Below are 27,285 nucleotides of genomic sequence, written 5' to 3'. Positions count from 1 at the left end.
AACTAAATTTATCTACCATGATCTCAACGTTCTGTGGTAAACACTTAAGAGTCAAATGTTTCCTAAACTTCTAAATCTAATGAAAAATGGGATTTCTGATAAAAAAAAAAGGCAGAGGGCAGAAATTCCAAAGTGACCCTTTTGGAACTGAGAGAGATTGAGGGAAGGAGATAGGGAGGAAGAGACAGAAAGAGATAGAAAGAGAAGGAAAGACAGAGAGAGAGAGAGAGTGACTCTTCAAGAAGGAATGAAATGATTTCCTTTCTCTTCCTACCTACCCCCTCCCAAGTTTTAGAAAGCCAGATTTTGTATTTCTGGGATCAGGTCAGGGCTCCCCCCATAGCCCTACGGCAGGCAAGTAAGTTCCTTAGTATTTCAAAGATCTGGATTCTTCTTAATAAGTCATTAACCTTGGACCCATGACCAAATAAGCTATTATTTTTGCAAAGGAAAAGAAGAGTAGAAAGAGCTATTTATATTGGGTCTTAAAAGAGAAAGTTTGGAAGGAAGAGGAGAAGTGACTTTCCATCCAGCAAATCTGGCTTGTGTCTCCAAGACATTGTTCATTAATCACCTAGTGACCAGGTGAAATCATTGTTTCCCTTGTCTGTCTTAAGAACGTCAGGCATACCAACCAAGTTAGGGTATGACTACACAGCCCACCAATCCCCAGGGCACACAGAGTCTCCAGGGAATCTCTGGATACTACATCAAACAAATGAAGATTAAAGTAAGAATCCCATTTTTGACATGCTATATTTACAAAGATTTAAGAGATTAAGCAAACCCAGTATTGTTCATAATGTTCCAAAGTTATCACCTTCAAGGACATTGCTAGTAAGAGTATAAAATGGCACAGGGGCGCCTGGGTGAGTCAGTCGGTTAGGTGTCCAACTCTTACTTTCAGCTCAGGTCATGATCTCTGGGTTGTGAGATGGAGCCGCCCATCAGGCTCCATGCTGAGTGTGAAGCCTACTTAAGATTCCCTCTCTCCTTCTGCCTCTGCCCCCCCCTCTAAAAAAAAGAGGGGGGTATAAAATGGCACAACATTTCTGGGAACAACTTGACAATATATCTCAAATTTTTAAATGGGCATACCCTTTAACCCAGAAATTCTTCTTCCAGGATTTATCCTAAGAAAACTTTCAGGCAAGGGGTTACAGTATATTGATTACAAAAGCGGAAACAGTGGAAACAACCTAAATGCCCATTAATAAGGGAATCAATTTTATTATGGTACATGCAAATTACAAAATACTATGCAGAACTATAATCATAATGGAATGTGATAAAAATTTTATAGAAATATATATAAACAGATGTCTATAAAATATTGTTTGGTGAACAAATTTACTAAGCAGCTTTCTTGATAGGTACACACATATATGTACACACATATACATATTACATACAAGTATGTATACATAAATATACTTGTGTAATGGCAGTGTGCATTCATACTACGAGATAATATGTAGCATATATCAAAATGCAGCAATGTGACCTTAGTACACTTTCTCATGCTCAGAATTTTTGGCTGTGAGCATACTATAACTTTGGTAAAAGGAAAAACAAAACTATTTAAAAGAAAACAAATGAGCCACAGGATCTCATTGCTAGCATTAGCTTCAGCCCCATCTCTATTCCCGATTCAATCCGTTCATGTTTCAGTCTATAACTACAAAGCCACATCAGTACTAATAGCCTCAACAGAATGAAATAATTCAGCTGAATTAAATAAGTTGACTAAGAAAGCATTGGATGTGACCTTATTTTTTTATTGGAGACATGTGACATGATTTTTGAACTATTATCTAAAGGAGGTGTAATTGCTGATGAAAAGAGATTTTGAATTTCCTGACTTTGCCCATTTTAATTAGTATCAGTCTAATTTTTAATTTTAGATTTGGTTTTATTGACTCTTTTCCATTCTAAAAATGCTCCGTTAGTTCTTTCCATTTAGTCTTAAAATAACATGGTGGTGTAGTCGCCTAGTTTACATTTCGTGTTGACCACACAGTAAACAGGTAATCTCTCGTGCAAGCAAAGCTGAAAGTTCACCTCTACATTTATAAACCTTTTCTTCATGAACTGAACTCAGTCACATTCTGAAGCTCATAAATTAAAGTTAGGAGGCAGTACAAATGAATCAAAATATGAGTTAGAAGGGAACATACAAACTAAGAAAGTAAACTGTATCTTCATCTGACTCTTTATCTTCCTATCTTCCGTGACAACATGGAACTTTTTGTTTAACTGTATATGAAAGAAAACCTGGAACTTGTTAGCATTTCTGATCAAGCATTTATCTTCCTAAGAGCTTCATTTTATACACAGTTCAGGCAGATTTCAGATAGTTTTCCTAGAGCACAAAAATCACAGAAACTGACATTTTTGACAAAACATGTAAGTCTTCCTTCCTTAAGATAAAGAAAAATAATGTGTTTTCAGAATCCTCTTTTAACAACCAGCATCTACAAAGTCCCTTCAGACTTTGTAATTGGAGCATTTAATTTTTCTCCGACCAAAGAAACATTAATACCCTAAATACAAAAATACATGAGGGATTTCATATGCTGTTTTTTTTTAAGATTTTATTTATTTGACAGAGAGAGAGAGAGAACAAGCAGGGGAGCAGGAGATGGAGAAGCAGGCTCCCCACTGAGCATGGAGCCCTATGTGGGGCTCGATCCCAGGACCCTGGGACCATGACCTGAGCTGAAGGCAGTCGCTTAACTGACTGAGCCACCCAGGTGCCCCTTCATATGCTGTTTTATCTCTGCTTTCATTCATTCCCTTTGGTCCAGAATTTCATCAGAATTAGATCATTTCACTTTGATAAAAATACATTGAAAATAAGTACAGGAAAAAGCTTGTAATGCCAGTGGTTCTTAAGCTTTTTATTGTGTACAAGACTTGGAGAGTTTCTTCTAAATGCAGATTCCTCTGTCCCCAGAAGGTCTGATTCAGCAGACTGGTTAAGGACCCAGAAATCTGCATTTTGGTAAGTTCCCTAGATGATTCTGATGCACTTGGTCCAGAGACCACATATGATGAACATTCCTTTAAGTTTATTCTTCCAGAGACTAAAGAAACAGACTGTAAGGAAACAAGTGAGTCTCAATCGAGAAAATGGGTTCAGTTACTTCTTCTTGACTTTCAAACCCTATGTCAACTCCCTCTATGCACAATACCCTCTGGCTCTGTCTGCCACTTGGTGTTCCTGATATCCCACCAGAGAACCCTCCCTCCAACTATGAAAATCAAACCTGGGCTGCATAAACGGGGCATAATAATCTCTGAATGCTAGAGAGATGCAGAGACCTGTGAGCTAAGACCGACTAAGTTGCATTTGGAGGAGGTGAGGCTCCCAGGTGCCCCTGCTTGTACCTTCCAGTTTGCAGGTGTGTTAGCATGAACTCAGTTTGCCAGAATTCCCCTAACAACGATTACACAATGCATTCCTAGATGTCACTCTAGTCAGGGGCTTTTTTTTTCCCACACAGAGAACAGAACTCTCCATCTTCTCTTCAATTTCCTCCACATTGTTTTTTTCCTACCGTGTAAAACAGGATAATAAGATGCCATACATTAATTAAAGTTTAAGAAAGCTAAAAATGTCACAAATGTGCTAACAAGAAAGAAAAGTAAAAGAAGTAAGAAAACTCATGAAGATTTAAGAGGGAGAGGACAGCAATTCCCTTCCATGTCTGTCCGTCTAGACCACTGCTTGCTCAAATGGTAAGGCAAAGTCCACGATGAATTTTATTCCCAGAATGCACCAGTTTATTTTATCATTTTGATGTACTAATTTATCTCCTTCAACTCATATTTGTCCTCCCCACACTTTTCATCAGTCAGGCATGCACAGTAGATCACTCTCAAAAGTCACACAGATATATTCATTGCTATAACATTTTCAGATAGTTGTGGATATTCTTCTTTAATACAACACCAAAACTCAGTAAGTGGTAGTTTCTTAAAGGTTAGTCATGATTTTAATCTGAAGCCAACGATATCAGTGAACTTTCCATACTCTGTTGCATTAAAACCAATTGATCTATCTTGCAATTTGAAGGGATCTATTATCTATGCTTGATGCTGTAAATTTTTTTAGCAATGATTCACTGGGAGTTAAACATATCTTCAAAATAGTAACACATTTTGTTATTTAATATCAAAGAAAACCCACATCATATTAGTTAATATCAGTATCCAACTCATTAGAAAAGTCTTTACGTATTAGGAAAACATCGAGCTCATAAATGTAAATTTTCCAAAACTCTAAATTCACTTGCAAACTTGAATTTATCATCATCAACAAATACTATCAGTTCTTTTCCTTGAAGTGACAGGCTTACTTCATTCTTTTTTGAAAAAACTATCTGCCAAATACCCAAATGCCCTGAAACTGAAACCATAGTTTATCTCACAGTTGTTATTTCAAGTAAATATAATGTTCCATAGCAGCTCAATCACAAATCCTATCCCTGGAGACAACCATAATATTTGAGTATGCCGCAGAACTACTTAGGTATACTTCCCACTTCATCACACAGAATATGAGAAAAGCATGTGCTCAAGAGTCATGTCTTAATAAATTTAATAATTTTTACAGTTTTAAGTGAAACTGGCATCCCCTTGCGACTCCCCCATGAGTGAGGAACGGGAAGTATATGGTGGCTCCTACTACAGTTTGGTGCTACTGCTCAGATTCACACTAAAATATCAGCAGTTTTACACACTACTGATTTTCCCCCACCGGTGCAAGCATCAACATAGTGGGGGGAAAAAAAGCAAATAAAGCCTTAATATTACCATTAAAATAGTTTTGACCTTACATATTCTCCAAAAGGATGTTATAAAACCCCAAAGACTGCAAAGCGTATGTTGAGAGCCACTGTTTTAGGCATATAAAATATATCAATAAACAAAATAGTCAAGAATTTCTGCTTATATTCTAGTGGGGGGAGACAGACAATATGCAATAAACATAATAAACATAGTTGGCATATTAGAAACTAGGTGCTGGGGCACCTGGGTGGCTCAGTCGTTAAGCGTCTGCCTTCGGCTCAGGTCATGATCTCAGGGTCCTGGAATCGAGCCCCGTATCGGGCTCCGCATCGGGCTCCTGGCTCAGCGGGAAGCCTGCTTCTCCCTCTCCCGCTCCCCCTGCTTGTGTTCCCTCTCTCGCTGTGTCTCTCTCTGTCAAATAAATAAATAAAATATTTAAAAAAAAATCTAGGTGCTAAAACTGAGCAATGAATTTACTATAATAATAAAAACATATCTACACACATTTGAAAAAACATATAAGAATTATTAAATTTTACCAAACATTTAAGGAATAAATTATACCAAGCCTCTACAATCTCTTTCGGAAGACAAGAGTAGAAGAAACATCTCCTAACTTGTTCTATGAGGCCAGCATCACCCTAATACCAAAACCAAAGACTTCACAAGAAAACTAAAGACCAATATCTCTTATAAATATAGATGTAGAAGTTCTAAGCAAAATATTAACAAATAAAAGCCAAAAATGTATAAAAACAATTATACACCACAACCAAGGGGAATTTATCGCAGGTAGGCAAAGCTGGTTCAACATTCTAAAATCAATTAATGAAATCCATCACATTACCAGTCTAAAAAGAAAAATCATATGATCTGATCAACAGATGCAGAAAAAAGCATTTGACAAATCCAACACCTACTCGTGACAAATACTCAGTAAACTAAGAACACAGGGGAATGTCCTCAACATTATAAAAAAAATCTTTAAAAAAAAAAACCCTATGGCTAAAATCATATATATTCGTGAGAAACTTGAAGCTTTCCCCCTACAATCAGGCAAGGCAAGAATGTCTCCTGTCACCACTCCTTTTCAGCATTGTCCTGTATTTCCTAGCTAATACAATAAGACAAAAAGAGAGATAAAAGGTATATAGGTTGTAAAGGAAAAATAAAACTGTCTTGGTTCACAAATGATATGATTGTCTATGTGGAAAATCCAAAAGCATTGACAAAAAACCTCCTGGAACTTAGAAGCTATTATAGCAAGGTTGCAGGATGCAAGGTTAATAATATACAAAAGTGACTCACTTTCCTCTGTATCAGCAATGAACAAACAGAACTTAAAATTATAAACACAATACCACTTACATCTTCACCTCCAAAAATGAAATACTTAGGTATAAATCTAACAAAATATGTACAACAGGAGGAGAACCCCAAAACTCAGATAAAAAATACCAAAAAAAGATTAAATAAACGGAGAGAAATAGTCCACATTCATGGATAGGAAGACTCAATAAGGTCAAGATGCTAGTTCTTCCTAACCTGATCTGTGGATTTAACACAACTCTAATAAAAATCCCAGCAAGTTCTTTTGTGGATATCAACAAAATGATTATAAGTTTATATGGAGAATAAAAACTCAGAATAGCCAAAACAATATTAAAGAATAAGAACAAAGTCAAAGGACTGACATTACCTGACTTCAAGGCTTATTACAAAGCCACATTAATCAAAACAGTGTGGATTTGGTTAAAGAACAAACAGATAAATGAAATACAACAGAGAGCCCAGAAACAGACTCACACAAATATAGTCAACTAAGCTTTGACAAAGGAGCAAAGGCAAAAGGATGGAGAAAGGATAGTCTTTCTAACAAATGGTGCTGGAACAACTGAACAGCCACATGTGAAAAAACAAAACAAATAAACAAACAAAAAGGAATCTAGACACAGACCTTACATCCTTCAGAAAAATTAGCTCAAAATGGATCAGACCCAAATGTAAAATGCAAAACGATAAAGAATCCTAGAATTTTCTGTTTAAAGATTTTATTTATTTATTTGACAGAAAGAGACACAGTGAGAGAGGGAACACAAGCAGGAGGAGTGGGAGAAGGAGAAGCAGGCTTCCCGCAGAGCGGAAAGCCCGATGCGGGGCTCAATCCCAGGACCCTGAGATCATGACCTGAGCTGAAGGCAGACGCTTAACGAATGAGCCACCCAGGCGCCCCTAAAGCTCCTAGAATTAACATAGGAGAAAATTTCTAGGCGACACTGAGAATGGTGATGACTTTTTTAGATATAACACCAAAGGCATGATCCATGAAAAAAAATTACTGATAAGCTGGACATCATTAAAATTAAAAACTTCTCCTCTGTGAATGACAAGAGAATGAGAAGACAAGCCACAAACTGGGAGAAAGTATTTCCCTAAGAAATATATGACATATATGATAAAGAACTATTGTCCAAAATGTACAAAGTACTAGTAAAACTCAACAATAATAAAGTCAACAATGAAATTAAAAAATGGGCAGAACAGAACAGACACCTCACCAAAGAAGATATACTGATGGCAAATAAGCATATGAAAAGATGCTCAAATCTTATGTCATTAGGTAATTGCAAATTAAAACAACAATGAGATACTACACACCTATCAGAAAGGACAAAATCCAAAATACTGAGAGTGCCAAAGGCAAGGATGTGGAATAATCAGGAACTCTCATTCATTGCTGGTGGGAATGCAAAATGATACAGCCATTTAGGAAAACAGTTTGGCATATTCTTACCCTAAATATTCTTACCATGCAATTCAGCGATCGTGTTCCTTAAAAGTTACCTAAATGAGTTGAAAATTTATCCATAACAAAACCTGCACCTGGATGTTCAGAGCAGCTGTATTCATAATTGACAAAAGTTGTAAGCAAACAAGATGTTCTTCAGTAAGTGAATGGATAAATACATCCAGACAATGGAATATTATTCAATCTAAAAAGAAATGAGCATGATCCAGCCCCTCCCTCCTCTCGTATTCTGTCTCATCCCAGCTTCCCCATTCTGGACCACTGCCCAACCACAACCACCTTCCTGTGCCTCCCCAACAAAACACGCCTACTTCCACCTTGGCACCTTTTCACAACCTGCTTCCTCTGCCTACACCCTCTTCATCTGGCTGCCTCCTGCTGTCACTCAGTTCTAAGCTTCAGGTCTCTCATGGCCATCCAGTCTAAGTGTTCCCTTTCCCAACCCCCATCATGCCCTACCTACCCCATTCCTCTACTTTATTTACCCTATGGCACTACCTGTTCCTCCATGTCCCATTTTATGTATTTGTTTGTTTACTAGTCCCCCACATTGGTCCCAGAGCTCTATGAAGGCAGAGTCTATCTGTTTTGTTCACTTGGGTTTCCCCAGTATCTCCAACAATGACTGTGTAGTATTAATTCCCCTCATGTATTATCTTCCCAAATATTCATCAGCAGCTTGGAATATAAGATTATCATATAAACTTTTTTCTTTTTCATCACCAGATACCAGGGTTTCTCAACATTAACATTCTTGACATTTGTGTCAGAAAAATGTTGGTTGTGGGGTCTGTCCTGTACATGTAGGATGTTTAAGAGTTTCATGGCCTAAACCAGCTAGATGCTAACAGGACCTACCATCCCCAATTGCAACAACCCAAAATGTCTCTCTACATTGCCACAAGCCCACTCTGCACCCCCAAAGTGGTGCAGTTGAGCACCACTGGCATACACAATCCCAAAATACCTATAGCAGTGTTAAGGAAATTCACAAATTTGAGGCTAAAAGCTTCTCATTATCAACCTCTCTGGGCTACATTATAAAAATAAGGAATTTTTTGTGTCTTCCTGAGCTTTAGCAATGTCCCATATTTCTCCATGTATCTTCTTATTTCAATAATTTTGTTAGATTATGAGTAAAAAGTCCAACACATTTTTATTAAAATTATAATTAGGGAGAATTTATGTTTAAATTTCTTTTCAAACTAAGTAGATTTTTTAAAGCTCCCTTTGTCATGTATTTTCCACTCAACAATGAACAACAATTATAAAATACTTCTGGTTTGCATGTCTGCTCTCCACCAGACTGTATAACCCTACAGAAAATGTATGGGCAGCATGTTTTCATCTTTGAAACAGGTATTAGTTTGTCCCTAGACTGCCATGACAATATTCCATCCATACAAAACTCCAAAAACTGATAGATTAATAAATCATTTGTCAGTAGTTCAGTAGCACTGAAGACTCACCCTCTTGGGCATCTACCACTCAACAAACCATCAAAGGAAAATATATGCCACCCTGGGTTACTCAGATAGATGCCTAAAGAGATCACAGTGATACCAAACAGTATGTCAATATCCCCAGCAAAAACCCTTGGGATGTTGGTGTTTTTTCATGATTCAGAACCAAAAGGACTTATTATGTCATATTTGTTGAGAGCCTGTTAATATCTGCTCAATTTCCCACCAAAAGATGTTTTAGTTTTTCTCAGAACAACTATTAATTCAAAATTAACAACATCAACATCTAGGTGAAGATAATTTTTCACCATACATCCATATTTTTTAAACTTACTTGGCTGAAACTTCCCCAGGATCTGAGGATAATTAAAACATTACTTAGTGTCTTCTGTTTGACCTCAATATGCTAAAAAGCAGCATGACAGATTTATGCTCTTCAGGACTTCTCAGGGGAAAGAATTCATACTGGATCAGCATATGATCAGTACTCTAACTACATGGAAGGCACAGGATTTTAAAGATGGTTAATAGTTAGGTCGCTGGAAAGTCACCAGTGAAAATGGACAGAAGATGAAGGAGAAACCAGAACTATGCTCGATGGAATCATCAATGCATAAAATGATGATTTTATGATGCATAGAATTATTAAAAGGAAAGTAAAAATCAGAAAACTTATTAAGATGATTTCAATAACATACCATAATAAAAGCAAACTTTTCTGAAGTGTGTTGTCAATTTTTAAAGCTTTTGTTATTTTGTTACGTTTTTGTTTTTCTCTTGTGTATTTTTGCCATTTCAATTCCCACCATCTCATCCTCGACACTCAGCCCTTAAAAATAGATTTATAGTAGCCATCTTTCTTGGGTATTTAACTTCCATTGACTTGAGGCAATGAGTTAAGTCTAAAGCAAAGATCAAATGCAGTAGAGGTATTTTTTAACATAGCACAATTAGATTAAAACATTGTTTCAACTGCTACCATTTAAGGAAATAAGAACATTGACATAAAAATCAACAATTACAGTCCCTCTTCAAACACTAGGAGAAAAGATCAACCCAGGTTCCACATTCCTGAGTGGTAGCAATAGGCTGGAACAAAAGCAACCACATGTTCCCTTCACTTGCTACAGTCATTACTATTCCCTGTTACCTCCATCCCAAAACTAAACATTAATTGTTGTTTATTCCCACACTGATTGCCAAGGCCCGTTTGGGTTTTTATAAATCCTTAATACTGATCATTCCAGAGCTCTACGTTTTATTTGATTTTATTTTCAAATTTTATTTATCTTTAGTAATCTCTACACCCAACGTGGGGCTTGAACTCACCACCCTGAGATCAAGCCACATGCTCTCCTGACTGAGCCAGCCAGGCACCCCCAGAGTTCTCAGTTTTAAAACGGCATTTGGGCTTAAAGTATTGGAGTGAAAAAGTCACCAGATGAGAAGAGAAAAAGCCTGAATGAAAAACACTAAGAAAACTGGTGCCTATTTACTTAACATCTGGTTTCCCAAGGATTTCACAATTACATGAGATGTTAATTCTAATGTAATACAATTAATTTTCTCGAAGACAAAAAACCCTATGTTCTTTATTTTAAACTATTAAATATTTTTTTAATAAAGTGACTTTTTGGCAATAAATTTTTCTTGGTTTATATATTCCAAGTATCATTTGATTCATGATGATCTTGTGTTCCTTGTATTGTTTCGGGTGATTGATGTCTCTTTCCAGAATGGTCAGTGATACACGAAACTTTAGGAAAAAAACAACTAAATAAGTAAGATTTAGAAGCGCCCAGTGTTTATAGTCTGCTATTTTGAAACCCCTCAAAATTAATCCTCCCCAACACACCTATAAACACCTACCACACACCTAGGCAGACACAGGATGTCTCATACGCAGGGAGTACAGCCAAGGCTCTGAGCCTGTTTCCTCACACATTAAATTAGGTTAAAAAATAAAAGTACCTTGGGGCGCTTGGGTGGCTCAATGGACTGAGCCTCTGACTCTTTGTTTTAGCTCAGGTCATGATCTCAGGGTCCTGGGGTAAGCCCCACATCCAGCTCTGCACTCAGCTGGGAATCAGCTTGAGATTCCCTCTCTCCTTCTACTCCTACCCCTGCTCACGTGTGCATGCGCTCTCTCTCTCAAATAAATATTTTTTTAAAAAATAATAGTACCTATCTCACAGAGAGGTAAAGAGAATTCACAGAGGTAATTTTTGTTGGGCACTCTGCACAGTGCCAGTGCATAATCAGGACCAAAAAAATGCTAACTGGTATTTCTGTTACTATTGCTACAACCACAGCTATAGTTCTATTATATCTACTATGGTTTTAATTATTCCTAACACTACAGAGAACAGAACTAAAGGGTAAATCCCCTGCCTTCCCCTTTCTGCTCCTCTCTTAACAGTAAATCAATCCAACTAACACTAACTTCAAGGTAATTCCTTGGTTTCAAAACAAATAATTCAAGGCATTTGTTGCGTGGGAACCTACTGTTCATTAAAACATATGTATATTCCATATTGTCGTATTGGATCTTTTCTGCTCAAAATTTCAGGCTTGCCCTCAAGTGTGGTTCGTGTCAATCTCTCTAGTCATATTTTCTAAACATTCCAGAAATTTAAAAATTAACAAATAGAAAGAAGGTAGAAAAAAATTAATTCAAGATCAAACTGTAAGGTGTTAACAGAGACTGCAGCCCATCCATAAACCTTGAGAGGACTTAGAGCACAAGATATTAATAAAAATTGAACAATGTATGCAGAGTATGGCCACACTATGGCTTTGACTTCAATGAACTGCTACATGATCTTGGTATGGACAAAAATCACACAAGCTGATGAAGTAGAATGATAAGCCAATCTGAAAAAAAGTTCTACAAAAACGTCAGGTACAGAAAAGAAGACTAATATTGTTGAAGTCACCTTAGCTCTTCCGAATGCTATCAACTCTTTACAGTACAAATAGAACCATCGAACAAAGATAATGCATTAGGCGAGGTTGCAAAACAAAAATTAAAATCTATTCCTTTATATATTACAAGTTATAATATTTGTAAAAGAGCTTAAAGTCAGATGAAAATAATGAACCTTCCATTACATTCTGAATTAACAACAAAAAAGGATATTTCAAACATCCCAGAATTTTGGGTGTCATTTCAGATAAAAGTATGTCTCCGGCTGTCAGTTGGTGATCAATATGGGATAAAATGAATTTCCAAAGGCAGTTCATAAGCTTACATGAACATACTTATGAAAATTTTTCTCAATAAGATGCCTGCTAAATTAACTTACTTTTAATATTGCACAAATATTTATTCAGAGATGCTAGTAGACTATTGTGTCTTTAATATAATACTTCATATTGTGCTGCTCAGGAATTTACAGTGGTATCAGATAACTTAAAAAACACAGCACAATGAAAGAAAAGGCTAAGCAGGAAGTACAAAGCACACTATATAGATAATATTCTCAAGCACAAATTTTTCTCTGGCACAGGAAACTGGTCATTTCCCAAATTTAAAGTGCAGAACAGTATTCCTGTTTAAGTCGTTATTTGAGAATTCAGTTCCCATGAAAAGGAAATGTAGCAGCGGGGGAAGAAAAAGTATTTAATGCTGGAAAACAACCCAGAGAAATGAATGAGGATACCAACACGAAGATCCGTCTCCGTCTGGCATCCAGACCTCTTTTTTTCTCACACTGTGATCTAGCTCACTGTACAATCCCATAAGGTAGAGAAGAAAGATTTTTTAAATCTGCTTCATGATAAATGTATGCTTGAACTACTATAAAGAACTTTTTTATTTAGAAATTTATATATCTATTTTACCTTTTCTTTAAAACTGACTCCTAAAATTGTCCATTCCTAACCTTAAGACATGTAATACTTTTCTACAAACATCCTTTTGCCCCTTCTGACTTACCATATCCCCTTCTCTCCTTTTTTCATGTTTAAATATTCAACATACCAAAAAAATAAAAAAATAAAAATAAATATTCAACATACCATCCACTTGTTAGCCTGTAATTTTGTTTCCTTTCCATTTTTGTTCTATTTGAACTCTATTCCTAGAAGGAACTAATGTAGAGTAATGTTAACAGTTAGTTTCGGGCTAATACAGACAATAGATCAGTGGAACCGAAGAGAGCCCAGAAAACACTTTGAGTAGGAGGGAATTCAGTGTTGAAACAGGTGGTACTTTATTTTAGAGAGAGAGCCCACTCTTGAGCCTGCACAGGGGAGAGGAGAGGGGCAGAGGGAGAAGGAGAGAGAGAATCCTCAAGCCGATACCACACTGGCCCAGAGCCCCACACGGAGCTCAATCTCACAACCCTGAACGGAAATCAAGAGTCCAAGGCTTAACTGACTGAGCCACCCAGGTGCCCCATGAAACAGGTGGTTCTTTAAATCAGTGGGGAAGGAATGCACAGGTGTTGGACAACAGGCAGTCCAGTTTGCAGACTTTGTCAACATAAAAAAGAAGAATGTGAAGTGGTTTAAAGTTTGAATTCTGGAGCCAGTCTGCCTGGGTTCAAATCCCAGCTCTACCAAATGCTAGATATGAGACATCTCACCGGTAAATTTACCTCCCTGATGTAGTCTCAACATCTGTAAAATGAGAATAATATGGTATCTATTCTTATAGCCTTGATGCAGAGATTAGATAAATTAATATTCGTGAAGCAACTATTACATCAAAAACCAATATATAACTGTTAGCTATTACTACTATTTTTTCCTATTTTATTTTATATCATCAAATATACTTGCCAGATGCTACTTTCATTAAATGACAGTTCATTTAATCTCTGAAAGACCTTCAAGAAGAATCAGTCTTTTTTACAACATGTGATAATCAATGCATTAATAACAGGATTAGCATTATATATGTATAAATATGTCAAATATCTTAGTTCTGTCTTTAAGCCATTTATAATTTTTATTCATAATTTGCTTTGTAAAAATTACATTAACAATCTGCAAAAAGGCAAATATCTGAAAGATTTTGCTTATGCACTCAAGAAATATGAGAAAAAATAACTGAAAATCTGGAATAACAATTATTATCAATAATCCCATTATGTTTCAAAAGCCAAGAGGAAAATAAAATAGGAAATATCATAAATACTTCTGTATACTTCATGAACCAAGTAGGAGCCAGGAAAATACTATTAATGGGTTAATTTCCATGGATATTAGCTTGCAGCTCCGTCAACAGCTGAATATTCATGAAGCAAATTGGATGCAGGTAAATGAGAAAACTTCCCTTACAGGAAAAACAGCAATTATAACAACAAAAAAATTGTATGCATTTTTTTTCTGACCTGGGTTATGTAAAATAACAAAGAAAAAGCTAATGTCTGTTCAAAACTTTATGAATTTTCTTATATAACCACAAAGATGCAACAGATTTGCTTTACTGCTGCAAAACAGCAAATACCCTCTAATACCAGTACTTTCTTGGTTTCAGAACACTTAAATCATCCTAGATCCTCAAGAAGCAGCCTTGATGGGATGTAAATGAAATTGTCCCTAGGCTGAGTGCACATAACTAACATGATTTAGGGCAATTATTTGCAGAGCTTAGAGCTTGAAAATGCAAACAATACAAAGAACAAACTGAACAGTAAACTAAAATCTAATCAGAACTACACCCAATATGTGGGGGTTTGTCTGGAAGTCCTAAGTGCCCCCAGCAAGTAGACTTCAGAAAGCAATGATACTATTCAGGGAGATGGGAGCGTGTGATGCAGTGTCATCGGTCTGAAAGTTACACCTATATATAGATGCTGCTTGAGGTGGAGTGGGAAGAAGAGGAGGTGGGAGGAAGGGAAAATGGCACCTACCAGGGAATAACTTTTATTGTCATGGCCTCTTCCAAATGCAACAGGATTTAGGTTGGGGCTCCAGACCTGATAAACAGCTGGAATAAAAATCAGAAATGAAGTAAAATCTAACTTTATAGTGCAGAGTTATACTGTAGAGGTGGATTATCAGCCTGAAACTCGGGAATTGGTGTCCTTGTTCACCCCAGTTCCCTGGACAGTAAAACTAATTCCAGACCCCGCTTCCCAGGTGGAAGAGGTGATGCGGTCTGCTTATGGCTCGGTGCTTTGTGTTAAGTTTATGGTCCTGAAACACCTGCCTTCTCCCAATGTCCATTCATCACCTTGTTTCCTACTCTGCGCCTATGTCCTCACCATGCCCTCTGCCTGGAATGCCCTCCTCCACTCCAAATTTAGTCAACTTCTACTCCTCCCTAACAGTGGTTCAGATGTCCTCGTCTGTAGGTAGCCTTGCATTAATTCTCCAGGCTGGGGTTGGTTCTGCTCTTCTGGCTTCCAGAATGCCCTGTGCACTTTCTCATGATTGCACCTCATGCACTATTTGATTTTATTAAATTTATGCACCCCCTCCCCCACTAGCTTGAACCTTCTTGAGGATAAACACAATATTTTAACTGCCTTTATGCCCAAAACAACCGGCCAGTGCTGTGCACGTAGTAAGAATTCAATATTTCATGAATGAACAATAGACTGAATGCAAGCAAGATTAAGAAATTTCTGGGTCTCAGTTTCTTCATGTGTAAAACAGGGGCCAGAAATAGTATCACCTTATAGAGAAGGGAAAGAGGCAGAGGATGAGAGCAGAGAGGTAAGGGGAGGGGGGGTGTAGGATCTTTTTAACAATTATGAGAACTTTGACTTTTACTCATAGTGAAATGGGGAAGGTTTTGAACTGTGAAGTGACAGGACTTGGCCTATGTTTTAGATGGAGTCTGGTAGCTTATTGATAAAAAATGGGATGCAAGCTCAGAAGCAGGAAGATGAGTGATGAAGCTATTGCATCTCTCATTAGGTGAAATCAATTTTGTTAATACCTCCATAATTAGAAATGTTTTTTACACATCCACATGCACACACACACACATACAAACAATTTTGATTAATAAACACCGATCCAAGTAATCCCCTTTTCTATTTCTCAAAATCATTTAAAATGCCAGTTAAGGAACAGCTGCATGGCTATTTCTTCTGTTTTCTGTTTCTCTTTTTCATTTAAATATTCTCTTCTGTTCTACAGACTGAATTAAGGAAGACATCAAAAAGTATTACTAATAAATAGTGTCAACAATTGCTTTCTTATATATTACTTCATTAAATTAAGAATAAATGGGATATGGCCATATTGGGTTCTTTCTTATTCCAAAGTGATATAAATGAATGATGAACTCCCGGGGTCAAAAGTCCACACTCGTGGGAATATGGGTTCAGAAATGAGAAGCATAATACATATTTTTATATAGGGATTGTGACTTTGTTTAAGAAAAATATTAAACATTATTTTAATCAACAAGTTAATTGCCTAAATACTACACTAAAAAATCTAAACTAAGAGTATTTTGTATAAATTGATATGGCCCTTTTCTCAGTGCCAAGAAATATAAACAATTTTGAATTCTCAGTAGGCTAAGTAAGTAAAGACAGGCATAGCTGCTTTGATGTCCATTCACTAAAGAATTAATTAATGAAAGCACATATGAGGGGCGCCTGGGTGGCTCAGTCGTTAAGCATCTGCCTTCGTCTCAGTTCATGATCCCAGGGTCCTGGGATCAAGTCCCACATCGGGTTCCCTGCTCGGCGGGGAGCCTGCTTCTCCCTCTCCCACTCCCCCTGCTTGTGTTCCCTCTCTCGCTGTGTCTCTCTCTGTCAAATAAATAAATAAAATCTTTAAAAAAAAAAAAAAAGCACATATGAATGAATGGACATGAAATAATTTACCCCTTGCCAGATGGCCAGAAAAAGAAAGGCAGGTACAGAATAATTAAGGTTACTGTCCAAACTTACTATTTCTATCACAAATACAGCAAAAATCATAGTGTCCATTTTCTTTCACTGGTTATACAAATTATCTCAATTAATGTTTCCATAAACCTCTAAGTTTGGATATAATCTTAGCTGAATTTTAACAATGGAGAAACTGAGTCTCGAGGTGAAGTAACTTCTCCAAGGTCAAGCAGCCAGAATATGAGGGAGCCTGGATTAAATCCCTGCTTGACTCAGCACCAATTCTCCCAGGGCTCACTAGATTATGGGACCCACAATCCCCCACAGGTAAATTAAAATAGCCACGTCAGGAGACCTCATGTGGAGGCTGAAACAGAAACCAAATTATGTTCAGTTTATAAATTTGATTTCCAAAGTTCCTAGCCCTGCTTTGGAAAAGGATGTCACTCCCTCATATCTTTGAGCACAGAAATCAAATAGGTCTCTTCTGTTTAAGACTACTTGATTTTGATTGTATGGACTTTTTCCCGAAATGAGTAAAAAGCACAGAATTTGAGTAACCTCTTATATCTGTAACAGAATATTGCTTACAGAAGAAAATGCTCTGAAAATCCTGTCCTCTTATCCTAATTATAGCATGTAAGTTAAGACCACATTAAAGAGCACAATACAAATGAGTACCTACTTTCAGCTAACGAATTCCAACAATTACCAGGGGCAGACCAAAGTCTGCCTGGTTAACATACTACTCACTAGTCTCACCTAGAAAATGTAGGAAATGGGCACCCATGTGAAAGACTTTTCACCATCTGAGGAATTTAGATACTTAAAAGGGTTACCCTGTTTTCATCCAAAATTATTGTACTACTACTACAGAGAGGAATACAGGAGCTTATAAAGGTTTAGGAGATAGGATACATCCCAAACCCTGAAACAGTCTTCAGAAATCTTTTAAAAACAATGTACTAATGAATTCAAAGTAGCATAAAAATCTCCTTTGAAGCTGACCAATGGAGTTAATAATGATAATAATTATCCTAAGCATTCATTCTCCAGAAAGCTAACTGTTCCTTTCATGATGTTAAATGTGAGTTTTACCCCCACAGAAACACCATTAATTAAAGAAATTAATAGGCAAGCTAGAGACAGGGAAAAAAATATCTGTCATACATATGTCTGACAAAGGACCCTTATGTAGAATATACAAATACTTACAAATCAATAATAAAAAAAAAGAAATACTATACAATTTTCTGATGGGTAAACATTTGAACAAAAAGAAGATACAGAAATGTCAATAAACATTTGAAAGAGCACCTTAGATCATTAGTAATCAGAAACAATCAAATTAAAATGAGAATAAGATACACTAATACCATGAACTAAAATTATAAAGACTAACAATACCAAGTGTTGGGGAGAATGTGGTTTGATCTGGGACTACGAAAGACACTCTAAAAATAAGTTAAAGTGCCAATCCTCAATTACCTTCAAGCTAGCAATTTACATCATAGCCTGTCTGTGATACATATTAGTGAAGATAAAAAAAAAATTAAAACCAATAATAAAAGGGTTTATTAAGAAAATGTTATGCGTTATACTAATTATAAGGAATCTAAGCATGAAAAGCCATGTAAATTCTATCCGGTAGCTTTACGATAACTCTAAAACGTATACTTCCATTATCTGTAAAACTTTATTATGGATCATTATGTATGGAGGGCAGACAATATAGAGAGAACACCAAGTAATTCGTCTAAAAGGAGAGGAGAAACCTACGGGCAGGGGGGAAGGGAAGAAAAGAGGAAAGAAAAGAAAAAAGATAAAAGGAAACAGAATTCTTCCCCTCAAAATGCTTAAAATTTAGTTTTAGGCTAGAATTATACACCTATCGAATTATATTTAAATTGTATAGGTCTCCTTAGCATAAACTGTCTTCTAGGGTCTAACCCCTGTGTCCTATGCAGGCACAGCTCCTCCTTTTAACGTGTCCTGGGTTTTATACTGCCTGACACATGGCACGAGCTCCATAAATGTGTGTTAACTCATTCATTACCTGGACTTCATGGTGAGCGGTTCTCCTGAATGCTGAGTCAGCAAAGGTGGCTAGCGACACAAGTCTCAAAGGCCAGGATTAAATCTGTCTCCCTGATTCTCTCATAGAATCTAGCCCATAATCTCACACATAATAGATGTGTAACAAAGACATGTTAAACTCATTGGGTATAACTATTTCATTTTGAATTCAAATTTTCCAACAACTGCTTAGTATACGATTTTATGTAAATAACTCATAATCATCTGTATTATTTTCTTCAAGTACAGGAAGATACTGCATTCAAGACTTAAGAGAAACAATTAGTTGACATCAAAAGGCGGTAATGGGTGAAAGAATCTCCTCCCTTCTCTACCAGAAAACTTAGAATAATGCATTCAGTAACCATATTAAGGCAACTCCAACTGATTTTTGTTCTAGTATCTATTCCAGTGTGAAATACCTGTCAAATGCAAACAAGAGGATTCCTGGGCTGCGCTTATGCAGGTTTTCTCCTCCACCTGCTTGATGACCATTGCCACATGTTTTTGAGACAGTAAGTGTGGTCTATAGCCTTGGAACAGAAGAAAGCATGATCTGGCTTGCATTAGACATATGCTTTAACCAGTGGAATCACCCAGGACCAGATGATAGTAGATGAGCAATAATCAGTTTAAAATTATATAAAATTGCTACACATCATTCCTACAGAACTTAATTTAGCTTTTTAAATATTATATCTCAGCCATTTATCATCTTAAAGTCATACTCTAATTCCAATCATTTCCTCCTTCAATCACCAGTGTCATTGATAACGGCATCCACCACTCTATATAAATTCAATCCATCCTTCAGGGCCTAGATCAAAGCCCACTTTCTTCATGATTTCCTCCAATCCTTTGGCCCATATATTTTTTTCTTAATTAGATCACCAATAGAATTTACTGGATAAAATGCTCAATAAGTAGCTACTGAACTGAAGTAGTAATTCTAAATTTGCAAGCAGTAGTTGTTGGACATAGTATTCTTTCTAAGAAACTAGAACTATAAATACAAATTGAACATTTCATCTTCAATCATATGATTACAAATGGATGTTATCCGGAAAAAAAAACACAGTCCAATAAAATATGCTGTCCGGTCAGAAAGTAGAGTTGAAGCATGGCATTAATTTGAGAACCTACGGTATTTAAAAGAAACAGAATTCTTAAACAATAGACCACCTCTCTCTAAATACTTATAAATCTAGAACAAATTTTAATAATTATTTCCTCATCATTAAAAGAGAAAAACAGAACATTTTGAAATCCTCTTATAAACTCAAGCCAAGGATAATTTCAAGCGGTTCAAGTTCTGAAATAAACAAACCATAATCTTTAAAACTTATTTTTTAAAATAAACAGTGCAATTTTTTCATTACTTTAGGTTTCCAATAGAAATGTGTTCATCTAAAGTTTTTCCTTAAGAATAACTAATTACATTGCCCCTGTTTTTCTAAGGTACCCGTTATGACCCCCTACATCCTCTGAAAGAACTCAGTTTGGTTCCTCTAACAAGAAGACAGTTCCTATTATGTTCAGATGAATAACCCAAACTAATGGAATCCGAACCGTTGCTATAGAGGCTACGAAAAATAAGCTTTTGACTGTTTCTAAATCAAAGGGCTATCATTCAGGTCCCATGGTTATACTGCCGTTAATAATGACGTTTCTTGCAAAACACTGCACTGTTTTAAGAATGTCTAAACTATTATGCTATATTAGAACATTAAGGAAGAAATCTGTGTCTTACAAAATTGCTTATAATTAATGTTCCTTAATCTTAGATGTTATTTAAAAAGTCTTAATATCTGATCAAATCAGATTTGAAGCAATGTTCCTTAAATTATAAAACACTCTATTTTTCCAAGTTCTTAAATACTTCTCAGCTTATATGTTTGTTGAATGAATAAATACTAAGAAAATGTTCATCATACTTCTCATGTGAGACTAATTAATGCACATGCACAAAAATGAGAAATTTACACATGAAAATAGAGCAAAACCAGGATATTAAGTTGGTTGGTGGGCAGGTTGTATCTTAACACCTGTGTTGAACCACAGACCACAGAGTTAACAAAAAAAAAAAAACTGGACAGATGTCCTTGATATGACCTTCAGATCAATATGACATTCCTGCACCTGCAGCTTAGTTTAGCGTCACAAAGACCAGTCTATACCAGTTCCAGAAGAGTAACACAAAGAGCTTGTGTAGATCAATGTAGATCCTGTCTGTGGAAAGACCAGTCCCTACCCAAAAGAATCTACATGCTTTCGGGCGCCTGGGTGGCTCAGTTGGTTAAGAATCTACATGCTTTCTTTTCAAAAAGCTTAATGCATTGCTTGTACTATCTTTTCAGTATCTCTGTCCTTGACCAGGGCTTTCCTTAGCGAGAAAGAAAAACAGTGAAGACAGTATAATTTGTAATAGAGGTTTGCTATGTTTAAAAGCTGAGAAAGATTCATATTAAAAATTCCAGATTTTCTGGAGTACCTCTTAAAAAATCAGACGTCCTGACTATACTCGGGGCCACACACCTGCCTGGCAGCAATTGGCTAGAGCTGAGTGGTGCTGCCCTCCTTGGGCTCCCCGGTCCTCACCTCTCCCTAGTGTCTACCCCTGAGCGGCTTTGGCCATTTTTGTTCCCTGCCTTACCCCATGAGCATTTTATCTGAACCCTTTGGTATGAAGGTTTAAGCATGTGAACTCTGCAATTAGACTACCTGGATTTAAATCCTAACACTTACTAGTTGTATGACCTTGGGCATATTACTTTCTTCCCTCTTTCTGCTCTTTTGCTTTCTCCTTGTAAAGTCATAATAATTTTAACTACTTTGTAGAGTTGGTGGGGAAATTAAATATAATTTGGACATCAAGTACATGGCCCATAGTGAATCCATAAATGTACTTATTGTTAAGAAAAACACAGACACACACAAGTAGGGCTAGATTAAACTCCCTCTATTCCACTGCATTAGGTGTATGGAGCTATCGCCTCTGGGAGGCTTTCAGCCTTAGGCCAAGGGAGCCCGGCCCACAGCCCCGGTAGCATGATCTGGGTAGGCTGCTGGGGACCTTGAACGAGGAGGATTCAGTGCTGAAACTCAGTGCATTGTGTCAGTTATGGCTGGCATTCTCCTCGAAGGCCCATGACGGCTTTTATACCTAGCTACACATTACAGCCACCTGGGGAGAGTTTAAAAACAAAAGAAAACAATGCCCAAGCCCTACACCAAACCAAGCAAGTCAAATCTATTGGAGTGGATCTAGATATATCTTTAAAGCTCCCTAGGTGATTCTAATGTACAGGCAGGCTTGAGAACCACTGTCCCATGGCACACATAGCACCAGCCCTCCCCAGCCACTGACAAGATTCTCGAAAGATCCACGACAGAAGTTCACATTTTTAAAAATGAACAGCTTAGGAAGCATTAAAATCCAGAAATTACTGATTCATCTGGCAGAAAATATTCATTTTGTAAACATGTCTGCATTTTGGATTAAGCGGAGTTACATTTTTTTTTTAAATATGGAGGTTATTGTTTACAAATGTGATATTTCTTAAAGTGTATCCCCACACAAGTGATTTTAAATGCCTGTTTAAGTGCATTCCACGGCCTGAGGGACAATAATTTTGAATCTTCAGAAGGTGACTGAATTTAGCAGTACCACATTAAATAATTAAAGATTGACAGATAAAGCTATTTTTACTTAATAGTGAGACAACTTTAAATTGCTCTGATGAAGTCATAGCTTTCTACTTAAAAATGGCAAAATCATCAATAGTTCTGCAGGAAATATAGAGCAACATTATTAAAACGTTGCTAATATACATGTGAGTTCTATGCTAATTTGGCTAAACAGTTCAAATGCTTGTCAAACTACATTTTATGGAAAATAAAATATCAGTATTATTCTTTAGTAGTCTATATTTAATAAGATCTGGAAATTTTTAATTATTAGACTATCTAAGATATAGATGTTTTTAAAACACACTTTAAGATCATTCTTAGGCAAAACTTAGGTAGAGGGATAACTAATTTTGGAAAAATCTATTTGGAGGAAATCTAATATTCTTTGCAGTCACTAAATTAGAATGCCACGTGTATTTAAATGTAAATTTAGACGTGCCCCACTTATTTTAGTATGAATCTTTTAAATCAAATATTAGCACTTTTTAAATTTCTTTTTCCATATCCGTATCTCATTTACTAATCTTCCTCTCCTTTCCCCCAAATAAGGTCACAAACCCAGACGGCTATAGGACAGGGAAATCACACAAAACAGCAAAGTGGTGGCAGGCAGTCAGGTCCCCAGGCCCGGACCACAAAACAGCAGCCCGGAAATCTGGTCCATGCACATGATGTTTGTTCCGCATTTTTAAAATTTGGAAAACCCAGATAAAAATCCAGAATTACAGCTCATTCTGGAAAAGCAGGAGCTCCTGGAACATTGGGGTCACACTCCTTAGCAATAGTTGGCTGGACATGAGTATCGCTGCCCCTTTGGATGGGGCACAGGCTACCTCCACCTGGCCAGTTATCACCACCTGCTTGTTATGTATACATATCCTGCCTACCTTCCAGAAGCTTCTGAGTTTCCAACTTTCTCACAAAAGGATAAACTAATCAAGTAAGAGACCCCTAACTCAGGCCAAAGACTCCACAACTAAGGTGGGGGACTAGAAGACGAAAAGCGAGTGGCGGGCAACAACCCTGGGAAGCAAAGAAGACTGGCAAAGTCTCATATATATATTTTGGGCACTCAGGAGATGGTGTGGTTCAACGGAAAGAGAAGAGTCGGGAACACCTGTGCTTGAATCATGGGCTCTACCACTATCACTGGCAGGACCTTGGGTGGTAGTTTGCTCTCTGTGGACAATGGGGCTATCAATCTCTCTCTGAAGAGGACAATGGTGAAGACTCACTAGGGTGATGAGTGCACTGTATCACGCACATGACAGGGCTTAGGAGACTTAGGGAGTGGTAGGGGAAAGAACATGGGACTTTTGGTAGAGAAATATGGCTTCAAATCCCAGTTGCACTCCATCATCTCCATGAGCTTCAGTTTCTTCCTTGGAAGCAACATTCCCAAAGTAACGACAGAAGGATTGCCAGGAGAATGTCTGCTATGGAGTGCATTCACTCTCACCAAACCTCTATCATCATCAATCCTACTGCTCTGACTCTAGTCCTAGTTCCACTCCAGGGGGAGGTTGGGGAGAGCTGGCTAGAACTGAGGGAAGGCAGATGCTAGGTGGCTGTGGACTCTATAACATTTTAGAAATTAAAAGAATGGGAAGAGAGACAATCCAAAACCATATGACTAGAAGGCAGAAGTGTTCAAATATTTTCCGTGGTATCAGGATGAGGCATCCATGATGTGAGGAGGCAAAACATGAACGGGAAGATGGGGGTTGGTCATTCAAATTGAAAAAGTATCTTTGAGTACCTGCTATTCTGCCTTATGGGGACAGCAAAGACCCGGGGTGTATGTATGTACATGGGAGTATTCACATGTATACACAAGCACACACACACACACACACACACAATTTCTGGTCCTCCAAAATTCCCAATGAGGAAGACAGACACATTCACAAATACCTAATATGAGGCTTGCCTTAGTAAATAACAGTCTAGAAAGAAGGATTATCAGAGTTATAGGGAAGGGAGAAATCAAATGCTGGTGGGGGGATCCTGGACAGATACTTAGAAAAGGTGGAGTTTGAGCATCACAGACCGAGAAGGGTTTCCAAAAGGAGGAAGAAATGGGGTATCGGGCATTTCTCGCAAAGGGAACTACCTCAGGCCAGACCCAGAGGCAGAAGCTACCAGATCTATTTGGGGATAGTCAGTCCAGTACATGAGATGGGGGCTTGGGGAAACAAGGCAGGAGATGAACCTGAAATGTACCTGGAGAGGAACTGTCAGTCTGTGACTTCATTCTGGACACATTCAGTAACTGAATCTTTGTTCCCAATGCACACAGCTTGCCCCAGAGAGAGAGAACCCCAGAATCCCTGCAGAAGTACACTGGGTTGGAAAGAAATAATAAATATCCTAAAGGTGCCGAGCCAGTACAAAGAAAAAGAATCGGGCTTTAAGATGCCGATAGTGGCTCTGAATTGATCTATTTAGCATTTCTAGCCAACTTCTTGCTAGCTTAACTTCCAGGGAATGTTGACCAGCTTTATATAGTTCTGGAAAGATGAAGATATTGATAATAAAACAAGAGCAAACATAAACATATCAGAAATGACTTTGGTTTCAGTGAATTCTAAACTCTGACACATTATCTCTATTCCCCTGACCAGAGCTGGAAAGGTCACAGGGTCACTTGAAGTTCCCAACCTTGCTGTTCTTCTCGGCCCCCAGGTTGCTGGCACCGTGTCCTACAACTTCATAAGGTGCCAGGAATACATGATACAAAGTCAAACCTCTGCCTTTAGAAGGTTACAGAAGGACAGAAGTGATATAAATGGAAGTCAATGATTTAAACCCAGTGAGATAAATCAATGCTCCATGAAGTGTTACAGAGAGTTCAGAGACCAATCCAACTCTTGCATCTACATGCTTCCTGCATGCTCAGGCAGCATGGTGTACTGGCAAAGAGCAGAAGCTCGATCGTAAGACTTGGTTCAAATCCCAGCTGGGCCACTTACTAACTAGGTTACTCTGGGCAATTGCTTAATCTCTCTGTGCCTCAATGTCCCAACCCTAAGAAAGGGAGAATAAGAGTGCCTACCTCATGGGATTACTGTGAGAATTAAAAGAATTTACATACACGGTGCACTTTAATCCTGTGCCTTGCACACTAAATTATTTTCATTAGTATAACCTGATTAGCCCAAAAGAGATCCTAGAAAAATATGTTAATCTTTTTTGCATTTCTCCCATCTCCAGCCAAAAGAAGCATTATGAAAATGAACTTTTCTCTCAATACGCGTTTGCCAACCAAGTGAAATTAACCTCGAATTTCCATCTCCCAAGTGACAGCTGCCTGAGATCTTTCCACCACGACATGAGTCTTCCTATTTACACAGCTTCCTGAAAGCCTCCAGTAGAGCTGTTCCCTGATAGAAACCTCATGGTCCTGGTAACAGAATTAAAGAGACATCATTCTGGATATTTCTGGGGGGCACCACTGGTTGTATGCGAGGTTGGGGCAGCAACACACTCCAGATAAATGGTGGACCTCACGACCAGCCAAGCCCAAATGCCCTGCCTGAACATCGCTCTCAAACTGCACCCCTACAGCCTGGCTACCCCTCTCTCTTCCAAATATTTGGCCATGCCAGGGACGAGAGTCTCCTTCCTAATTCCCCTTCAGCCCCCTACATTTAGCAGCCCTCCCCGGGATTCCCTGCTTCTGGTTTCGGGATTCTCAGGCTTCACTGCTTAGCAGTGAGAGGCCTGGTGTTTCAGAGTAAAAAGTTGTTTTCCCATCCCTGACAATAAGAAAATTAAGTTTTGTCAGTGCACAAGTAAGTCATCACACAGATAAGCTGCTCTAATCTTGGCATTTAGATCCAAAGTGAAGTACCTCCTCAATAACTCATCAGATTTTTAAAAAGATGACTTGGTAATATCCATTGCAAATATGTTCGCATCAATGGTCGGCATAATCTAAAAACTGCATGTGTTCAAATTAAAGCAAACATGGCCAGTGGAATTAATATTTATAACACAATGTCCAAAAATTAGAAATAATCCTTAATCAGAGGGAAAAAAATCAAATTTCCCACGATACTACTTCTTTACCAAAAGCATCCCTTTTATTCTCATCCCTCTAAATCAAAATCTGTTAATTAGCTTGGCAGCAAAGCTGACCAAATGCTGATGAGTGTTCAGGATGCTATTGTGTTTGGCTTTGAAAACAAGTCATGATTAGGAAATCAACATGGGAAGCATACTTCAAACATCCAAAAGCATTTTCTCTGCCTAGCAACTGGCAAGAACTTGGTGTGTTTTCTCTGCTTCTATGTCATGTTGCTCTGGTCACTGGAACTATGTGGTGGCTGCAAAAGGAAAGAAAAAAAAAAAAAAAAAAAAACTTCTGCATTGAAACAGCAGCACAAATTTAGCCTGAAAGCTGCTGTGTGGGGACCTGTGCGACTGGGCTCCGTGCCTGCCAGTTCCTCGCCAAGGAAAGGCCGGGGTGGTGGGGCCCCTCCCGCTCGCAGCCCTTGGTTTCCTCCTTGCCCCACAGGGCAGCTAGGGACCTTCAGCATTTCCTCTTCTGGGATGGCTGGGATTTGGCTGTTTTTATGAAATGAACATGACCTAGAAAAGCATTCAGCAAGATCCGCTCATGCACTTGAAAGAGTCCTCAGCTGTACTT

General features: G+C 37.8%; 1 protein-coding gene across 3 annotated transcripts in view; it reads right to left on the bottom strand.

Annotated features, from left to right (window-relative positions):
• LOC102733166 (phosphatidylinositol 3,4,5-trisphosphate-dependent Rac exchanger 2 protein) overlaps positions 1–27,285 on the bottom strand; it is a 197,125-nt gene that overhangs the window by 132,220 nt on the left and 37,620 nt on the right. Inside the window, exon 1 of one of the 3 annotated variants that reach the window (XM_081816085.1) lies at positions 7,604–7,814. The exons of the other annotated variants lie outside the window; for them this stretch is intronic. Coding sequence (XP_081672211.1) covers positions 7,604–7,606 — 3 coding nt within the window. The 5' untranslated portion in view covers positions 7,607–7,814. Of the gene's footprint in view, positions 1–7,603; positions 7,815–27,285 lie in introns of those variants that run through there. 3 annotated transcript variants of the gene reach the window in all.

Source organism: Leptonychotes weddellii, chromosome 4 (genome assembly GCF_054177405.1).
Source record: "Leptonychotes weddellii isolate Sample4059 chromosome 4, ASM5417740v2, whole genome shotgun sequence".
NCBI classification, from domain to species: domain Eukaryota; kingdom Metazoa; phylum Chordata; class Mammalia; order Carnivora; family Phocidae; genus Leptonychotes; species Leptonychotes weddellii.
This window is presented reverse-complemented; position numbering and strand designations above follow the sequence as displayed.